At 46.0% G+C, this 18,510-nt stretch overlaps 1 protein-coding gene across 4 annotated transcripts in view; it reads right to left on the bottom strand.

Moving 5' to 3' along the window:
* Window positions 1-16,154, bottom strand: part of LOC140426651 (uncharacterized) — a 140,185-nt gene extending 124,031 nt beyond the window's left edge. For 3 of the 4 annotated variants that reach the window (XM_072511732.1, XM_072511731.1, XM_072511734.1), the window contains exons 1-3: window positions 16,038-16,154; window positions 8,600-9,659; window positions 1,479-1,551 (exon numbers count right to left, since the gene is read on the bottom strand). In XM_072511732.1, the coding sequence (XP_072367833.1) occupies window positions 1,479-1,551; window positions 8,600-9,659; window positions 16,038-16,139 (1,235 nt within the window). In that variant the 5' untranslated portion in view covers window positions 16,140-16,154. Of the gene's footprint in view, window positions 1-1,478; window positions 1,552-8,599; window positions 9,660-15,832; window positions 15,974-16,037 lie in introns of those variants that run through there. The other variant, XM_072511733.1, reaches the window with a different exon arrangement.
* Window positions 16,155-18,510: the final 2,356 nt, after the last annotated feature.

Consider the following 18,510-nt stretch of genomic DNA (forward strand, 5'->3'; position numbering starts at 1 on the left):
ACACTGTTTTGCCGATTCGCGTCTTCTGAGGAACTGGGCATGTGCGGCTCCTTTCTCAAGATGGCTGCCAATCAAAAAGCCTACCTTTGCCTCGTGTTGAGTATTTGCGCCAGTTTAACGATTGCTTCTGTTGTGCTGACCTCGCAGTAGTTTTTAAACTTGTCCAGGACTGTCTGGAAGTCTCTCTTGTCTTGCCCTTTTGAGTATCTGAAGGAGTTGAAGATTTCTGTTGCACTATCACCCGCAATGGTGAGTAGAAGCTTTATCTTCTCAGCATCTAGGTCGGATGCTACCATGTAGATCTCAAATCTCTGTTTGAATGCACGCCAGTTGGCACTGAGATTGCCGTGGTACCTGAGCTGCTGAGGAACCGGAATCTCGATCATCTTGCCTGGGTGCTGTTGCTGGTAGTCACGGATCTTGCTGAGTTGAACTATATCGATTCAACAGGCACTGCTGGTACCATGTTGTGTTATGCTTCTTCGTGTAGCATAAGCTGCTTCCTTGATGTATGCTCTGACAAAGGAAGGTTCAGACTTGGAGATAGGTTTAACACATTTATTGAACAGTTAACAATTCTCCTACTTGAGTTCGACTCTCCTGCTAATCTTACTATATTAACTCAGTCTAACTAACCAGTCTGCTCTAATCCATGCGATGGGTGTGAAGCTTCTGATCTGCCCCTGTCCTCCTCTCTGAGTGGAAAGAGAATGTGGGCCCTGTCCTTTTATATGGGTTGCCCCCTTGTGGTAGTGTCACCTCTGGGTGTCTTGACTGCCCATTGGTCGTGTCCTATTTTATGTGTTCATTAGCTGTATGTCTGCATGTCATGATGTCTCTGGTGCTCCCTCTAGTGTTTACTTAGTCTTAGTGTATTTGCATTAACCCCTTGTGTATTTACAGTGATGCATATCACCACAGGAAGGTACAGAACGAGGCAGCACAAGTTTAATATTAGAGCTCAGCTGCTCAGGAGTAAAATGAGAAAACATTTCTTGATGTAAAGGTTACGAGAAATCATAGAATCACTACAATGCAGAAGGAGGCCGTTGGGCCCATCGAGTGCACTGACCCTCTGAAAGAGTTCCCTACTTGGGCCCACGGCCCCACCCTATCCAGTAATCCCACTTAACCTTTTGCACACTAAGGGGCAATTTAGTATGGCCAATCCACCTAACCTTCACATTTTTGGTCGGTGTGAGGAGCGGAGCACCCGGAGGAAACCCACGCAGACACGGGGAGAAAGTGCAAACTCTCTAGCACCATCTTCCATGATGGGTTATCAGACAATGTTGGGTAAGGATATAAAGATAAATGGAGTAAATTTTGGTTAATATGTTTGTGGATCAGGCTTATGAGTACGAACCATCTACTTCACTTCCTGTAGGTGATCCCATTAGAAAGATTTCGACATCTGGCAGAGTGCACTTCAAACCCTGAAAATAGCATCAACAGGCCGACAGCAATATTCTCCATACCTCATTCCTCGATTAGACTCCTGCAGTGAAATCCCTGAATCCCAGTCGCTGTCACTCTGCTCCGCCCTGCAAACTAGGGGGAAAGGACACAGAAAAAAAATGCATTGTTCAGATCAACAAATTGAACCCGGCATTGAGGATCACAGTGTAGAAAACACCTGCCATTATGAAGGCAGGATGTGGAGATGCCGGCGTTGGACTGGGGTGGGCACAGGTTTGTTTGGAATCACTAGCTTTTGCAACGCAGCTCCTTCATCAGGTGAGTGAAGAGGGGGGTTCCAGAAACACATATATAGACAAAGTCAAAGATACAAGATGGTACTTTGAATGCGAGTCTTTGCAGGTAATTAATTCTTTACAGGTCCAGATGGAGGGACTGGAGAGAGGGATAATCACAAGTCAAAGAGGTGTTAATTGTCTCAAGCCAAGACAGTTGGTCGGAGTTCGCAAGCCCAGGCCAGATGGTAGGGGGGGGGTGAAGGTAATGAGACATGAATCCAAGGTCCTGGTTGAGGCCATACTCATGCGTGCGGAACTTGGCTATCAATTTCTGCTCGACGATTCTGCGTTGTCGCGCGTCCTGAAGGCCGCCTTGGAGAACGCTTACCCAAAGATCAGAGGCTGTATGCCCTTGACTGCTGAAGTGTTCCCCGACTGGAAGGGAACATTCCTGCCTGGCAATTGTCGCGCGATGTCCGTTCATCCTTTGTCGCAGCGTCTGCATGGTCTCGCCAATGTACCACGCTTCGGGACATCCTTTCCTGCAGCGTATGAGGTAGACAACGTTGGCCGAGTCGCACAAGTATGGTGAGTCTGATGGTGGTAGCGCACCCCAATACGACAACATCTTCATGCACAAGTTCGAACAAGATCTCCTCACCGCATAGGACCTTCAACCAACGCTATACACCAGATACATTGATGACATTTTTTTCCTTTGGACCCACGGCGAAGAATCACTGAAACGACTACACAATGACATCAATAAGTTCCATCCCACCATCAGACTCACAATGGACTACTCTCCAGAATTGGTTGCATTCTTGGACTCACACATCTCCATCAAGGACGGCCACCTCAGCACTTTGCTTTACCACAAACCCACGGATAACCTCACAATGCTCCACTTCTCCAGCTTCCATCCTGAACACATTAAAGAAGCCATCCTCTATGGAAAGGCCCTTCGTATACACAGGATCTGCTCAGACAAGGAGGAGCGTAACACACATGTACAGACGCTGAAAGACACCCTCATAAAAACAGGATATGGCGCTCAACTCATCGATCGACAGGTCCAAAGCGCCACAGCAAAAGAACGCACCGACCTCCTCAGAAGACAAACACAGGACACAACCGACAGAGTACCCTTCATCGCCCAGTACTTCCCCAGAGCGGAGAAACTACGACATCTTCTTCGCAGCCTTCAACATGTCATCGATGAAGACAAACATCTTGCCAACGCCATCCCCACACCCCAATACTTGCCTTCAAACAACCGCGCAACCTCAAACAGACCCTTCAGGAGAAACCAGCCTTCATGAGAACAGCGACCACGATACCACACAACCCTGCCGTGGCAAATTTTGCAAAAATTGCCAGATCATCGACATGGGTACCACCATTACACGTGAGAACACCACCCACCAGGTACACGGTACACACTTGTGCGACTCTGCCAACGTTGTCTACTTTATACGCTGCAGGAAAGGATGTTCCGAAGCGTGGTACATTGGCGGGACCATGTAGATGCTGCGACAACGGATGAATGGACATCGCGCGTCAATCACCAGGGAGGAATGTTCCCTTCCCGTCGGGGGACACTTCAGCAGTCAAGGGCATTCAGCCTCTGATCTCCGGGTAAGCGTTCGCCAAGGTGGCCTTCAGGGCGCGCGACAACGCAGAATCGCCAAGCAGAAACTTATAGCCAAGTTCCGCATACATGAGTACGGCCTCAACCGGGACCTTGGATTCATGTCTCATTACATTGACCCCCCACCATCTGGCCTGCAAAATCCTACCAATTGTCCTGGCTTGAGACAATTCACACCTCTTTAACCTGTGATTATCCCTCTCTCCAGTTGTACCGTCTGGACCTGTAAAGACTTAATTAGCTGCAAAGACTCGCATTCAAAATCTCATCTTGCATCATTGACTTTGTCTATATCTGTGTTGTGGAACCCCCACTTCACTCACCTGATGAAGGAGCTGCGCCCCGAAAGCTAGTGATTCCAAACAAACCTGTTGGACGTTTACCTGGTGTTGTAAGACTTCTTATTATGAAGGTAGGATGCGGCATCAGAAAACAGTGGTTGGGCATGTGAAAGGCTTCAGGAGGACAAAGACAGGGTGGAGAGTGGGCAGGCTGGTGGCAACAATAAGTCAATGAGGAGAAGTCTACAGTTTGAGGGTGTACTCAAGAATGGAAGTAGACACTCAATGTCAAGAGGTGTGCGAATAAGCACAGGGAGCTGAGATCTCATTACATAGAGGTAGAAATCAGTGTACACCATGCCCATTTATTCAGTGTACAATGGGCAATGTGGGCTCACAGGCTTTTACCCCATTGCTGAAGTTGTTGGGCCCAGTTGTTAGTTGATCTGTACGTTCAACTACCTAGGCCGGCCTCAACTCTGGAATTCCCCCTCAAACCTCTGCACCTCTCTATCTTCCTCACTTCTTTTAAGATACCCCGTACAATAAATGTCAACCCCACCACCTTCTAACTCATGGGGCAATCTTAAAATCAAGAGATTTGGGATAAAAATCATGAGTGTCTACTTTTTTCAAACATAAACAAAGACAGGTTGCTTGTTGGTTTATAAAGCTCATTAGTGGCTTACTTAATCTCTGCATCTGAAAATGCTTGATGAGAAAACATCTTAAAAATCTAACTTGTTACCCTCCTACATATGAAGGAAGGGATCCTAGCAGTGTAAACATTGAACATACCAGCTGTCTCCTCCCAGGTAGGACCCTACTCCATGTGCCCCAGCATTAATACATTCAAAATACATCAACCTATGGAGGAGTAACTGCTCACACTTCTACATTTGAGTTATTCAAAAAATGATAGCTGCAGTTACATCAATATACAATATAAAAATTAATGGACAATTTAGCGTGGCCAATCCACCTACCCTGCACATCTTTGGGTTGTGGGGGCGAAACCCACGCAGACACGGGGAGAAGGTGCAAACTCCACACGGACAGTGACCCAGGGACGGGATTCGAACCCAGGTCATCAGTGCCGTAGGCAGCAGTGCTAACCACTGTGCCACCGTGTTGCCCTAAACGAATAATAACTAATATAATATCAAATCTATGCCACCCAGTAACAATATCTTGCACATTACATTTTCCTTATCAATTTTTAATTTATAGGAAAAAAATTAACAGATTTACATATATCAACCATAAAAAATAGAAAAATACAACAGCCCCTCACAGAACCAACCCCCCCTTTCTTTCTCCCCCTCCTCCCTTAACAACTAATGGTGATCAATTCCTTGAAATAAACAATAAACGGCTGCCATCTCGGTAAAACCCCTCGATTGCTCCCCTCACCGTGTGCTTGACTTTCTCGAGGTATAGGAACTCAATCATGTTCCCCAGTTACACCAAGGCACTGTGTGGAGATGGAGGCCTCCACCCCAGCGGTACTCGCCTCTGGGCAAACAGCAAGGCGAAGGCCAGGACATCGACCCCCACGCCCATCTGCAGCTCCGGTGAGTCTGACACCCCAAATATGGCCACTAAAGGACAGGGCTCCAGCTCAATCTCAAGAATCGCTGACATGGTGCTAAAGAAGGAGACTCAAAAACCCACGAGCTTGGGACAGAACCAGAACATGTGCGCATGGTTAACCAGACCTCTTGAACAGTGCTCGCACCTGTCCTCCACCCCTAAAAAGAAGCAACTCATTCTGGACTCGGTCAAGTGTGCCCTCAGAACTACCTTAAATTGGATCAAACTAAGCCTCGCACACGAGGAAGTGGAGTTCACCCTGCGAAGGGTCTCACTCCACACCTCATCATCTAATATGGCCTCCAACTCCTCCTCCCACCTAGCCTTAACCCCTCCACTGACACCGAATCTTCCGACAAAATCCGTCCATAAATACCAGCAATGCCCCCTTCCTCCAACTCTGCAAGCGGAATGACCCTCTCCATAAGAGATGTAGGCGGCGCCAAGGGGAAATGTTGGGAAAATCCATCTCGCAAAGTTGCAAACTTGGGGATATCTGAATGCATTTGACCCCGAGTGCCCAATGTTTTCCTGTATACTGGCAACTACTGGAGTCATGGTAGCACAATGGTTAGCACTGTTGCTTCACAGCGCCAGAGGCCCAGGTTCGATTCCTGGCTTGGGTCACTATCTGTGCGGAGTCTGCACGTTCTCCCGGTGTCTGTGTGGGTTTCCTCCGGGTGCTCCGGTTTCCTCCCATCAATCCCAAAAGACGTGCTTGTTCGGTAATTTGGACATTCTGAATTCTCCCACTGTGACCCGAACAGGAGCCGTGGTGTGGCAACTAGGTTCTTTTCGCAGTAACTTCATTGCAGCGTTAATGTAAATGCCCCTCTAGGAACAAATCGCCCACTCTTTCCAGCCCCTTCCGTTCCCACTCCCCGAATGTGGCATCCAATCTCGCAGGCTCGAACAGATGGTTAGCACAAATGGGAGCCAGCTTTGACGTTGACCCCAATTTAAAATGTTGTCAAAATTGTCTCCATATCTTTAAAATGGAAACAACCACTGGGTTTGACAAATACTTTGCCTGTGAGAATGGGATCAAGGTTGTTGCCAATGCCCCCAGATCCCCTACATGAACTTGATTCTATCTGCACCCACATAGCCCCTGGATCATTACACCAACCCAACACTTCTGCATTAGCTGCCAGTAATAAAATATCAGGTTCGACAACATCAGGCCCCCGGACTGTCTATCCCTTTGAAGGACTCCCCGACAAATCCCCGGGGTCTTGCCATGTACAGGATGATATCAACTTCTCAACCCTCCCAAACGTTGCACATTACATTGCTCATTACCATAACATGTAAAGATTTCAATTACCAGTATCAATCATGAGTTTTAATCATTATTTTCATTTTCAATATCTTCAAATGATTTAATGCAACAAATGTCTGGATGAGTGTAGCTCCAACAAATTTCAAGAGGCTCAACACCTTCCAGGACAAAGCATCCCGCTTGACTGGCACCCCATCCACCACCTTCAACATTTACTGCTAACTGGCAAAGATCCAGACAGGGGAATCATAGAATCCCGACAGTGCAGAAGGAGGCCATTCGGCCCATTGTGCCTGAACCCACCCTCTGAAAGAGCACCCCACCCAGTCCCACTCCCCCACCCTATCCCAGTAACCCCACCTAGGGGCAATTTAGCAGAGCCAATCCACCTAGCCTGCACATCTTTGGACTGTGGGAGGAAACCGGAGCACCCGGAGGAAACCCACGCAGACACGGGGAGAATGTACAAACTCCACACAGACATTCACCCGAGGTCGGAATCGAACCCAGATCTCTGCCGCTGTGAGTCAGCAGTGCTAACCACTGTGCCACCGTGCCACCCATAAATGTGAATGTTCTTTTTACACAGTGAGTTAGTCTGATTGAACTGCCCTGCAGGTAAAGGCAGATTCAATACTGAATAAATAGTTGAAGGGGAAGAATTTGCAAGGCTTAGGTTGACTATCTCATCCAGAAGATGAGGTAGCTGCCGCTTCACATTCTCACCTACAGGGAGACTGACCTTCTGGCAGTCCCTTACCCCCACCAATGGAGACCACAGCTGCCAATAGGACAGTCACCATAATGAGGCTCGGATGTAGATGGGAATGCAGTACAAACATAAACAACAGAGTGTGACAGCGGAGGCTCAGTGTACATACAACTCTCATGCCTGAGCTAGATAGATCCTGGACTCAAGTTCCACTCTATAGACTTGAGCGCATAATCCAGGCTGAGAGTCTCTGAATTTATTACTGAGGTAGTGTGGGACTGTCGGAGGTGCCATCTTTCATTAAATCAAGGCCCTGTCAGGTTATTATGAACAGTAACATGGTTCTCACTTGACCAAGAGTAGAGGAATTCTTGGGCAGCACGGTGGCGCAGTGGTTTGCACTTCTGCCTCACGGCGCCGAGGTCCCAGGTTCGATCCCGGCTCTGGGTCACTGTCCGTGTGGAGTTTGCACATTCTCCCCATGTTTGCGTGGGTTTCGCCCCCACAATCCAAAGATGTGCAGGGTAGGTGGATTGGCCATGCTAAATTGCTCTTTAATTGGAAAAATGAATTGGTTACACTAAATTTATTTTAAAAAAAGAGTAGAGCAATTATCCCCAGTGTCCTCATCAATATTTATCCCTCAACAAACATCAGTCTGGTCACTAACTCAGTGCTGGCTGCGGGATGTTGCTGTCTTCACATTGGCTGCTTCATCTCCTGCCTTACAACAGTTCAAAAGTGCTTCATTGGGTGTGAAGCACTCTGGGATGTCCCGAGGTTGTGAAAGGTGCTATAGAAATGAAAAGCTTTCTTTCAAATGAGTGGAGACCTCTGTGGGGCTGAGTGAATGGGTTCAGTTCAGCACTAATATTTTTGATTCTTTTCATGCGATTGGCTCGACCAGCATTTTGGGAGCCAATCAAGAGGCCGCTTTGATCTGGATGGTGTTGATCTTGAGGGTTGTGGGAGCTGCACTCATCCAGGCATGTGGGGGCTAATGGCTAAAATGCAGGAGTAATATCTGAACAAACTCACCTTTTTGTAAAGTTAGATTTTCACCTTGCATTACAGTTTGAACATAGTGTGGAATGTTGCCCAATTTTAATATCCATAATCTGCACTATTGTTGACTCTCTCTCTAGTTTATTTAAGCTCCCAAGGGCCACTGAAAGGCAGCATCAATTTCCACTGCGTCAAAGGCAGAAAATTGTAGCAATGGGTCTTCAGTGACGCTGTTAGGTAGGGAATCCCAGGATACCGACTCATACAAAAATACTGAAATGACTGCATGGTAGTAGTACAGTGGACGTATTGTCCACAAACCCAGCTAATCCATTGAAGAAGACTTGAATGTTCTAGACCCTGACAAGCACTATTTACCTTGCTTGATACATGTGTTCCCAGGTAAGATGTCATCCAGTAGATCTGGTTGGAATTGGCAGCCAGGTGCTGCGAGTTTCTCCTGGGGCAGACTTTCAACATCAGAGCCCGGTTGGAGAGGAGCAGATCTTAGTGTACGCTTGAGGATGGAGCGGTTCAGCTCCACTCTTTCTGTCAGAGATAACAGACTAGCATTACTGCTGACACTTTCCCAACTGTCTGTCCTCCAAAGGCCCTCCAGATGGCTGAGTTTGCGTGCATTCCAGTTCTCTGCAGTGCACTCTCCATATCTGAGTATGGAACTGTCAAAGCTATCAGCCCTCGTCAGCTTCTGTGCTGGACCAGATCCATTGCTGTAATCTGCATTGGGATGCTCTGGGCCATTGCCATTCCAAGTTTCCTTCTGGAGAATTTGATTGTTAAAAGGGTCCGCCTTGTCACGTGACATTGCGCTTTCCGATCCGAGAACTTTCCAGAACCCTTTTGGCGGACTCCAATTCTTCGCATTAGAATTTTGAGGAGGAAGATTTTCCGAGTTGACCATTTCTGCTGCTCCTCTCAACACACCCTGTGTGGTGTACATCCCTAAGGCACTTTTGCCTCCTTCGGGTGGACCCTTCTCACGGCGAAGGATCCGTTTCTGTAAACAGGGTGGCAGCTCTCCCTCCTGGCACCTGTCTCTCTGACCAACTCCCGAAGGGATACTGTCTCCTGGTTTGCCCGGTTCAGGACAGCCTCGATTCTCTGACTGTTGGTTGGCAGCTCTGCCTGCTGACGTGTTAGCTTTCTCGAGCCGCTGACTGGGCTGCAGGGCCAAGACGTTTGGACCCGGCATCCACTGGCAGATTCCGGGGTCGTTTCTGGAGAACTCCCAGGATGGGTTCATCTCTGACTCGCTGGCAGAATTTGTCACTCTCTTCCCTTTGTGAGGAGCGATGCCAATGGTACCCCTTCGGTCATGTGACCTTGGAAGCTGCCCATTGGGCGAGACACCACTCTCTGCCATCTTGATATCCCACAATCTCTGATAATGACAAGGCTTAGAATGGTTTAAATGTACCTGAAAAGAAAACAGACAGAAATCAGGTACAGGTGAAGAAAAATGTTACTTCATTTATAGGTTATAGCTGCTGGTTTTCAGGAACCCCTTCTTATTAAATGCTTGGCACTGTAGGACCCGAGGACCCGGCTAGTGGATTGAGCAAGTGAAGCAGGCTGGTAGTAGTATGGTAGTATGGAGGCAGTTAGTATTGGATCATCCGATACCAATCAGATAGAAATTCCTGCTGCAAAAAATGCTTTGGGATAAAGTGCATGAGAGATTTGAGACGACATGTGGTAAGTGCTGGGGATTCCTTTTTCCAGAGTTACAAATTCTGGGAGCTCTCCTAGTCTTTATCACTTGTAGGCAGGTGTCATGATTAGTTAACAGTTCTGTTAGTGTATCGTGCATCTATCAGGATGGTCAGACGGTGAACTAAACCGACCTTGGTCTTTTGCTGACTGACAATTCCTATATAAATAATTTTAAAAACATTTCCTGCTGAATTCCTCCTGCCGAGGGACAGTGTTGAGTTCATCGGAACTGCACAGGAACAGAAAGAATTTTCTCAATGTTCTGAGTCTATAAGCCACATCTTGATAAGCATACTTCGGGTTCTGCCATACCGAGTTCACAGAGCAAATATTCCCTTTGATTTAACAGCTGTGTGTCAGTAGGCAGCATTCTCACCTCTGATTCTGAAAGTTGTGGATATAACTCAACCACATAATCTGGGCTAAAGCTCACAGCGCAGCACCGAGGGTGTGCTGCACTGCATGAATTACCGGCTTTCTGCTTGCAGGGCCTTGCTGAGCCCAAATTACAGCAGCATCTATACTTCTTAAGGAATTGGCTAATAATAATCGCTTATTGTCACAAGTCGGCTTCAATGAAGTCACTGTGAAAAGTCCCTAGTCACCACATTCCGGCGCCGGTTCAGGGAGGCCGGTACGGGAATTGAACCCGCGCTGCTGGCATTGTTCTGCATTACAAGCCAGCTGTTTAACGTTCTGTGCTAAACCAGCCCCTAACGCATTGGGACTGTCTCTAGTTGTGCAAGGTGCTTTATAAATGCAAACTCTTTCTTATGTTACGGACAGGAGTAGCTATTAATTTAAACAGCCCTGATGTCACCTTTCACTACCCGTGTGTAAAGAAAAAGGTGTTTTTGATTTTTCATATCCCCTGTATAATTGTAAATATAATTATGTTCCCTCATGCTTCAGTTTGGAGTGTTCCAATTCTTTATGAATAAAGTAAGGTCGCCATAGCCTCAGATGGCCTTCGGCTGCTCTGCTTTCCCCTTTGAGGGGGAGAGCTGACTGGTTGTGATTTAACCTAAGGGTCACCACACCTCAGGCAAGGGGCAAGGTTGAGAAGGAATAACCTCAGTCAGTACGGGGATTGAACCCGTGCTGTTGGCCTCGCTCAGCATCACAAGCCAGCTGTCCAGCCATTTGAGCTAAACCGGCCTCCTAGGCCACGGCACCAGTTTCCAATGTTCCAGTGGTTCACAGTGTGGTTGAGGGCCAGGAGATTGTACCTGGGAAGAACTTCTTCTACTGCTACCTGTTCTTCAATGATAAGATGGTAGACAGACACAGTCTGTAGTCCCGCCCTCTTCGGAGGTCAAACAGATACTGAAGATATGACAGACTGTGGGGGTAATGGGTAATTTCTCAAATTGGCAGGGGATGACTAGTGGAGTACCACAGGGATCTGTGTTGGGGCCTCAATTGTTCACACTATCCATTGATGGCACAGAAAGTCATATTTTCAAATTTGTGGATGATACAAATTTAGGTGGCATTGTAGACAGCCTAGATGATAGCATAAAATAGCAAGAAAATACTGACAGACTAAGTGAATAGCCAAATTTGTGGCAGATGGAATTTAATGTAAGAAAGTGTGAGGTTCTCCATTTTGGACCCAAAAAGGAGAGTGCACAGAACTTCTAAACAGAAAGTTTAGGTGCAGTGGATGTCCAAAGAGATTTGGGGGTTCAGGTGCATAGATCCTTTAAATGCCAGGAGCAAATGCAGAAAATAATCAAAAATGCTAATGGAATGCTGGTCTTTATATCTAAAGGATTGGAATATAAAGACACAGGGGTTATGCTGCAAAACCCTGGTTAGACCCCACTTGGAGTATTGTGAGCATTTCTGGGCACCACACCTTAGGGAGGATATTTTAGCCTTGGAGGGGTTGCAATGTAGGTTTACAAAAATGACACCTGGATTACGGGGTTGAGTTACGAGGAGAGATTACTCAAATTAGACCTGTTTTTGTTAGAATGTAGGTGGTTAAGAGGTGATCTGATCAAAGTTTTCAACATGTTAACAGGGAAAGACAGCGTAAATAAAGATAAACTGTTTCCATTGGTTGGAGACTCTAAAACTAGGAGACAGAGTCTAAAATCTAGGGCGAGACCATTCAGAGATGTTCGGAAGGACTTCACTCAAAGGGTGTGGTTTGGAAGTCTCTCCCACAAACACAGCAGAAACACAGCAGTTAAAGCTAGACCACTTGTTAATTTTAAATCTGAGAGAGATAGATTTCTGTTAAGCAAAAATATTCAGGGATATGGGCAGGTATAGGTCACAGATCAGCCATGATCTCATTGAATGGCGGCAGAGACTCAAGGGGCTGAATGGCCTACTCTTGTTCCTATGTTCCTCGCCAACATCTTATTAATTAAAAGAATTCAGATAGCTCAAATCTTGGTCGGCCTCAGAACCCCGGGATCGACGATGACCTCAAACTTCTACCTCTTTCGATTCAGACATTTATTGAAATGCAATTCAAATGTTGATTTGTGTTCCGTATATTGAGACCCAGGGTTTTCAGAAAGAAATACTTGCCTTTACACAGCAGTTTATCAGGGATGGAAACTCTCAAAAGGAGGTGAATTTTAAGGTTAAATATTAAGTGGACAGTTATAATCCCCATGAGGAAACAATGACCAAAATAACCAAATTTACTGAAGAGAAGAAATTATCTACAGGATTTCACTTTTTGTAACTTTTACTGAAACACAAATCAGAACCAATGCAAGCTGCACATGAATTAACAGGCAAATTATATTTCAGATAAAAAGGTAAATTTCACTTTAAATAGTTGATACAACAATGATATATCTTATGCCACAGCAAGAACCTGCATCACCCCATGGACATGTGACACCATGTGCAGCTCCAAGGTTTTCTAACTTACTCTCTGGTACATTGGATCTCGCACTTTTACACTGATTCGGCCCTTGAGTCTCATTCATAGAATTTCATAGAATTTACAGTGCAGAAGGAGGCCATTCGGCCCATCGAGTCTGCACCGGCTCTTGGAAAGAGCACCCTACCCAAGGTCCACACCGCCACCCTATCCCCATAACCCAGTAACCCCACCCAACACTAAGGGCAATTTTGAACACGAAGGGCAATTTTGGACACTAAGGGCAATTTTATCATGGCCAATCCACCTAACCTGCACATCTTTGGACTGTGGGAGGAAACCGGAGCACCCGGAGGAAACCCACGCAGACACAGGGAGGATGTGCAGACTCCGCACAGACAGTGACCCAAGCCGGAATCGAACCTGGGACCCTGGAGCTGTGAAGCAATTGTGCTATCCACAATGCTACCGTGCTGCCCTGGCAATCAAAGTCCATTTGAAATCCCTGGCTGTTACCCGAATGGCACATTCCTACAGAACTTCCTTAGCTAGGTTCACAGCAGTCTTGATGGCACAGATTACCCAGAAATTCCTTTATCTGACCCTTTTAATCCCATTAAACAATCTGGGTGGCTCTGGCAAAACTGAAGGAGTAGCAGTAAAATTGTCCAATTGGCAATCCCTGCTCTAACCCTTTCTTCTGCTTCTGTCCTGTGCAGAGGAGATTTACCAGGATGTTGCCTGGTATGGAGGGAAAATCTTATGAGGAAAGGCTGATGGACTTGAGGTTGTTTTCGTTAGAGAGAAGAAGGTTAAGAGGAGACTTACTAGAGGCATACAAAATGATCAGGGGGTTAGATAGGGTGGACAGTGAGAGCCTTCTCCCGTGGATGGAAATGGCTAGCACGAGGGGACATAGCCTTAAACTGAGGGGTAATAGATATAGGACAGAGGTCAGAGGTAGGTTCTTTACGCAAAGAGTGGTGAGGCCGTGGAATGCCCTACCTGCAACAGTAGTGAACTCGCCAACATTGAGGGCATTTAAAAGTTTATTGGATAAGCATAAGGATAATAATGGCACAGTGTAAGTTAGATGGCTTTTGTTTTTTGAATTCCCATGTCGGTGCAACATCGTGGGCCGAAGGGCCTGTACTGCGCTGTATCGTTCTATGTTCTATAACTGTATTATGCACACATGCACACGCTCCTTTTAAACGTGCCTTCTCTATTCCCTTCTGTCTGCAGCTCTCCTTTATGTCTGGCCACAGGTTTTTGGTCGGAACCCCCTTCCTGTTCATATTGCTTCCATGTCAAGTGACAGATGGGCCAATATTTCCTTTTATCAAACAAGATCATGGTCGATCTTTTTACAATTGATACAAACTCTTAAAAGTTCTTTTCAAACGTTCTTCAAATCTGTTATAGTTTCCACAGAACTTTTGAAGAAATTACATATTTTCCTTACAGTACTACCTGGGTTAAAGATCGTCACAACAGTGAGTGTTATGGGTGGGTAGCCCACGATCATCCCATAAATGTATGCTTCCTTTGACCTCAACAAAATAACTCACTTTTAGCACTAGGCCCGAATTTGAGCCTCAGTCCTCGTTAAAATTAAAGGTGCAGGATAATGAGGCCTATAGCTTCTCCACAGTCAGCTTGCCCTGTTTGAAGAAATGAATTTCAAGCCAGCTATCTCTCCAAGTTTAGGTCCCAGGAAGATCGCTCCAACAGCTAAGATTTACTTCTGGTGACGGTCGCCTAGCAACCATTTATGAACCCCAACCAGAGCAGGCCCAGCTTCTATATTGTTGAATATCGGCGGATGGGCCTGAAAACAGGAGCTAGGCCCTTCATTTACTTACACCTCCATCAGCAATGCCTGTTAATATGGCCCAACGCAATAATGAGTTGGGTCACACAACGATGCCCAATTTTATCTCAAAATGTTTCCATCAAACTGCACCTTTATAATTCTGATATTTTAAATCACCCCCACCCATAGCCTTGACTCTATCTCTATGACCACCTCTAATTGAGATCAACAGTGTCTACATTTTAAAAACATCAAGGGATACGCAATAGAGCAGGAACTTGGAGATTAGTCATGATCTCATTGAATGGTGGAGTGGGCTTGAAGGGCTGAATGGCCTACTCATGCTCCTACTTCGAATGTAATCCTATCTCTCTCTCCTGTGCATTTACTCCTAGCCTTCACTCGAACAGCGGCTGCTGAGCCTTCAGTTAGAATTCCCTTTCTAAACCCCTTCTACCTTCATTTGTTTCTTTGAGAACCTTCCTTGCGAAGCCACGTCTTTGAGCAGGCGTTTAATCTGTCTGCCCATACAACTCATTTCCAACTTGGCAATGCATTTTATATCCCATTGAACTTGTGAGGGGCTTCTCGGGATACTTTTCAATGTTAGGGATAGGCTGCGCAGGCATCCTAGTTTTTCATTAAATGTCCCCACGTTTTCCTAAAAATAGTCAAATGTCCCGGTTTTCACCCTTTCCCAATTGTCAGATGCAATCTGGGCCTGGGGAGGAAGAAAGTCTGTGTGAAAGGTTGTGCTTGTAAACACCCAGCATGTCACACTGGTTTTGATGCTGTAGGCCTGTATCCCACCTCCCACCATAACCCCCTTGACATCTCCAAGGGAGTTGTCACTACCCCTTTTGGCCCCAGTGCTGAAGACGTCTTTTAAACGATCTACAGGAGAGTGTCACCAACTCTGACTGGGTATATGCCAGTAGATGTAATCACATGACCTCCCACCTTCAACTGCTCCTCCCCCAGACTCCCGCCGTTGGTCTCCTGTCATGTCAATCATCATGGAGCCCTGCCTTCCCGAGGCTTTTTCAATGTTGTTCTGGGTTTGCCTTTTGAAAATCTGGCCAGCCTAATTGGAGGTGATTTATAAATGTTGCTGAGGGAAGATTAGGCACGGCGTGATCAAAGTACAATGTTTGACTGCACATACACATGCAAATACCTTTGTTAAAAAGAAGCCACACAAGCTCTTTACCTGGGCCTTCTGTTCGTTTCAGTGGTGCGAGCGACCAGTGACTCCTGATCGTGAGAGATTTCTGGTGAACAGCCAAGTCAACATTTGGATCCGCTCACACAAGCTGCAGTTTGTAGCCTCAGTTACTGTCACGCCAGCTATTCCGTTTTGCAGATTTTCTCTTCGTGTTCCGCGCACACACACACCTGAGTAAAAGCCATCTCACCTTCAGCTCCTGTGCACGGCACAGTGGATCCCTCACCATTACCGACAATCGTGTCTTTTCAAAACAAACTGTTTTTCCAGTGGCTGCAGGCATGCAATGCATGTGTGAGAGAGAGAGCGAGAGAGAGTAGCTGTATTAGTTCAAACTGCATACCAACGCACCCAACTAATACCCAAAGGGGAAGAAAAACCTACTGACTATAAAAGGCAAAAAACGTGTGTAAATCTAACTGGTCTCCATGGTGACAGGCAAAACTGACACGGGCAGACGATTGGAGGCAGCCCAGAGACAGCCTGAAAAGTTCAGCTGCCAACTAATTCATTTCCTGAGAGTGCTGAGGTTCAGTTTAAGGAGTGGTGTTGTTGTAATTCTATACCTGCGGGCCGAGTTTGCTACTAGCAATGATCGAAAAGGGACTGCACTTTGAGATTGCTATGTAAATGAATCCCGCCTTTGTCACAACGGTCACTGGGTTTCGCAACTGAGGTTTTTGACATATTTCATACTTTCTCTTCTGATTGTTTTTCGGAGCCTGCAGGACAGACCCAGAGCCGGCAATAGGCCCGAAGTCTGCAGGATAGACCCGCAACCTGCAGGAATAAAGGTCAATCGCTTGGACAACTCTGTAGGCCAAACTAAACACAGGGAGAGGAAACTTGATGGTGATTGGATAGCAATTAAGTGTTTATTTTAATTTCTTTGCAGGTTTCTGTTTATTGATTATAAAATATCAAGGGAGAGGGAAACTGGCTGATGAATCTCTGGTAGTGTGATCCCTTTAAGGGAGCAGACTTTGCGGTCAATGTGACCGGCCTGGGACTAATCACGCAGCAGCAAGCAAACCCCAACCCATAGAGAAAAAGCACAGGGATCCTGGGAGCAGGGGCCCAGGCAGTGTGGACTCCGGAGCTGGAGAGTCAAGACTTATCCAACATTGCTCTGTGCTTGTATATAGATCCCTTTGCCGACTGTTGATAAACCTCTTTTAGTTGTTGTCATGTTCTTGTACACTGGCCGGTAGGAATAATGCACAACAGAACTGTAGTGATCTCTGTATATGTAAATACATAAAGGGTTAATGTGTAGTCAGTACAGTCAGATGATCACTAGAGGGCAACACTAACAGGGGGTATAAATACAACCTCAATCTGTTTTCCCGCACTCTTCGGGTGTGTTATGGCTAGAGAACAGAAGTGTATAGTTAGCTCAGAGTGCAAGTATAATATTCACAGTTAATCTAATTCTATCTTGTTTAATTTAACTACTGGTAAAAGTATTGAATAATCAAATTCACAAGTTAATTGATTAGTAACTCAATAAATTATTTGTTCTCACTGGACGACTTTGAGTATTCATCATCATCAACGTTAAGAACTTTTCGGCATGAGTAGCACATATTACTTCAAGTAATATAACAAGAACATCTAGTTCTTGACTAGTTAAAATAAGTTATTATAAAACAAATGTGTGATAAAGATAACTGGAATAAATATATTACAAACTACTAACACTAACAAATTATCCTAGAGCTCCTGCTAATATGACTATCCACCAACACAACTTACTCTCAACTCCCCCAGGAGTCACATAGTAGGTTTACACTGCCACCTGCTGGTCGGAGGTTGTGTACATTATCAAATAGAAAATTGCTTATGCATATCATCACAGTTGTTACTGGAAGTCTCCAGTGTATTGAGCAATCACATTGGTAACAAGGTAAACAGTTTGATCATTAGTCTTCAGCTGTTGAGGATTTGAGGGGGGAAGGAAGAAACCACCAAAGTATAATGATAATCTTTATTATTGTCACAGGTAGGCTTACATTAACACAGCAATGAAGTTACTGTGAAAACCCCTAGTCGCCACACTCCAGCGCCTGTTTAGGTACACTAAGAGAAAATTCAGAATGTCCAATTCACCTAACAACACGTCTTTCGGGACTTGTGGAGGAAACCGGAGCACCTGGAGGAAACCCACGCAGACATGGAGAGAACGTGCAGACTCCACACAGACAGTGACCCAAGCCGGGTATCGAACCTGGGACACTGGAAAATTAGGTCCGTTCGACCAGGAAGCCAAAAGCTGGAGACAGTACATCGAACGGCTCTGCGATTTCTTCACAGCGAATGAGATATCATGGGAAGACAAGCAGAAAGTCATACCTCTGACAGTTTGTGGGCCTCATACCAGCATCTTGGCAGCAATCTAACCAAAGAGACTGGTTTTTTTTGAGAGTTTGTCACTTTATTTGAAAAAGCTCTAAGTATTGTACAGTTTTTATGGCTTCTGCCTTTGTGTTCTGTGGAGTGAGGGAGGAGGGGTTGAGTTTGGGGGTTGAGGGGCAGGGGGGATGTTAGGAGCTGGGGGGAAGAAGGGCTAAGGTTGGGCGGGGGCCCAGGAATGAAGGTGAGCAACTTCCGGGTGCGGCGATGACCAGCTGAGTCGCACGTTTCGGCAGCTCCCAGTGAAACGG

Source organism: Scyliorhinus torazame, chromosome 7 (genome assembly GCF_047496885.1).
Source record: "Scyliorhinus torazame isolate Kashiwa2021f chromosome 7, sScyTor2.1, whole genome shotgun sequence".
Lineage (NCBI taxonomy): Eukaryota > Metazoa > Chordata > Chondrichthyes > Carcharhiniformes > Scyliorhinidae > Scyliorhinus > Scyliorhinus torazame.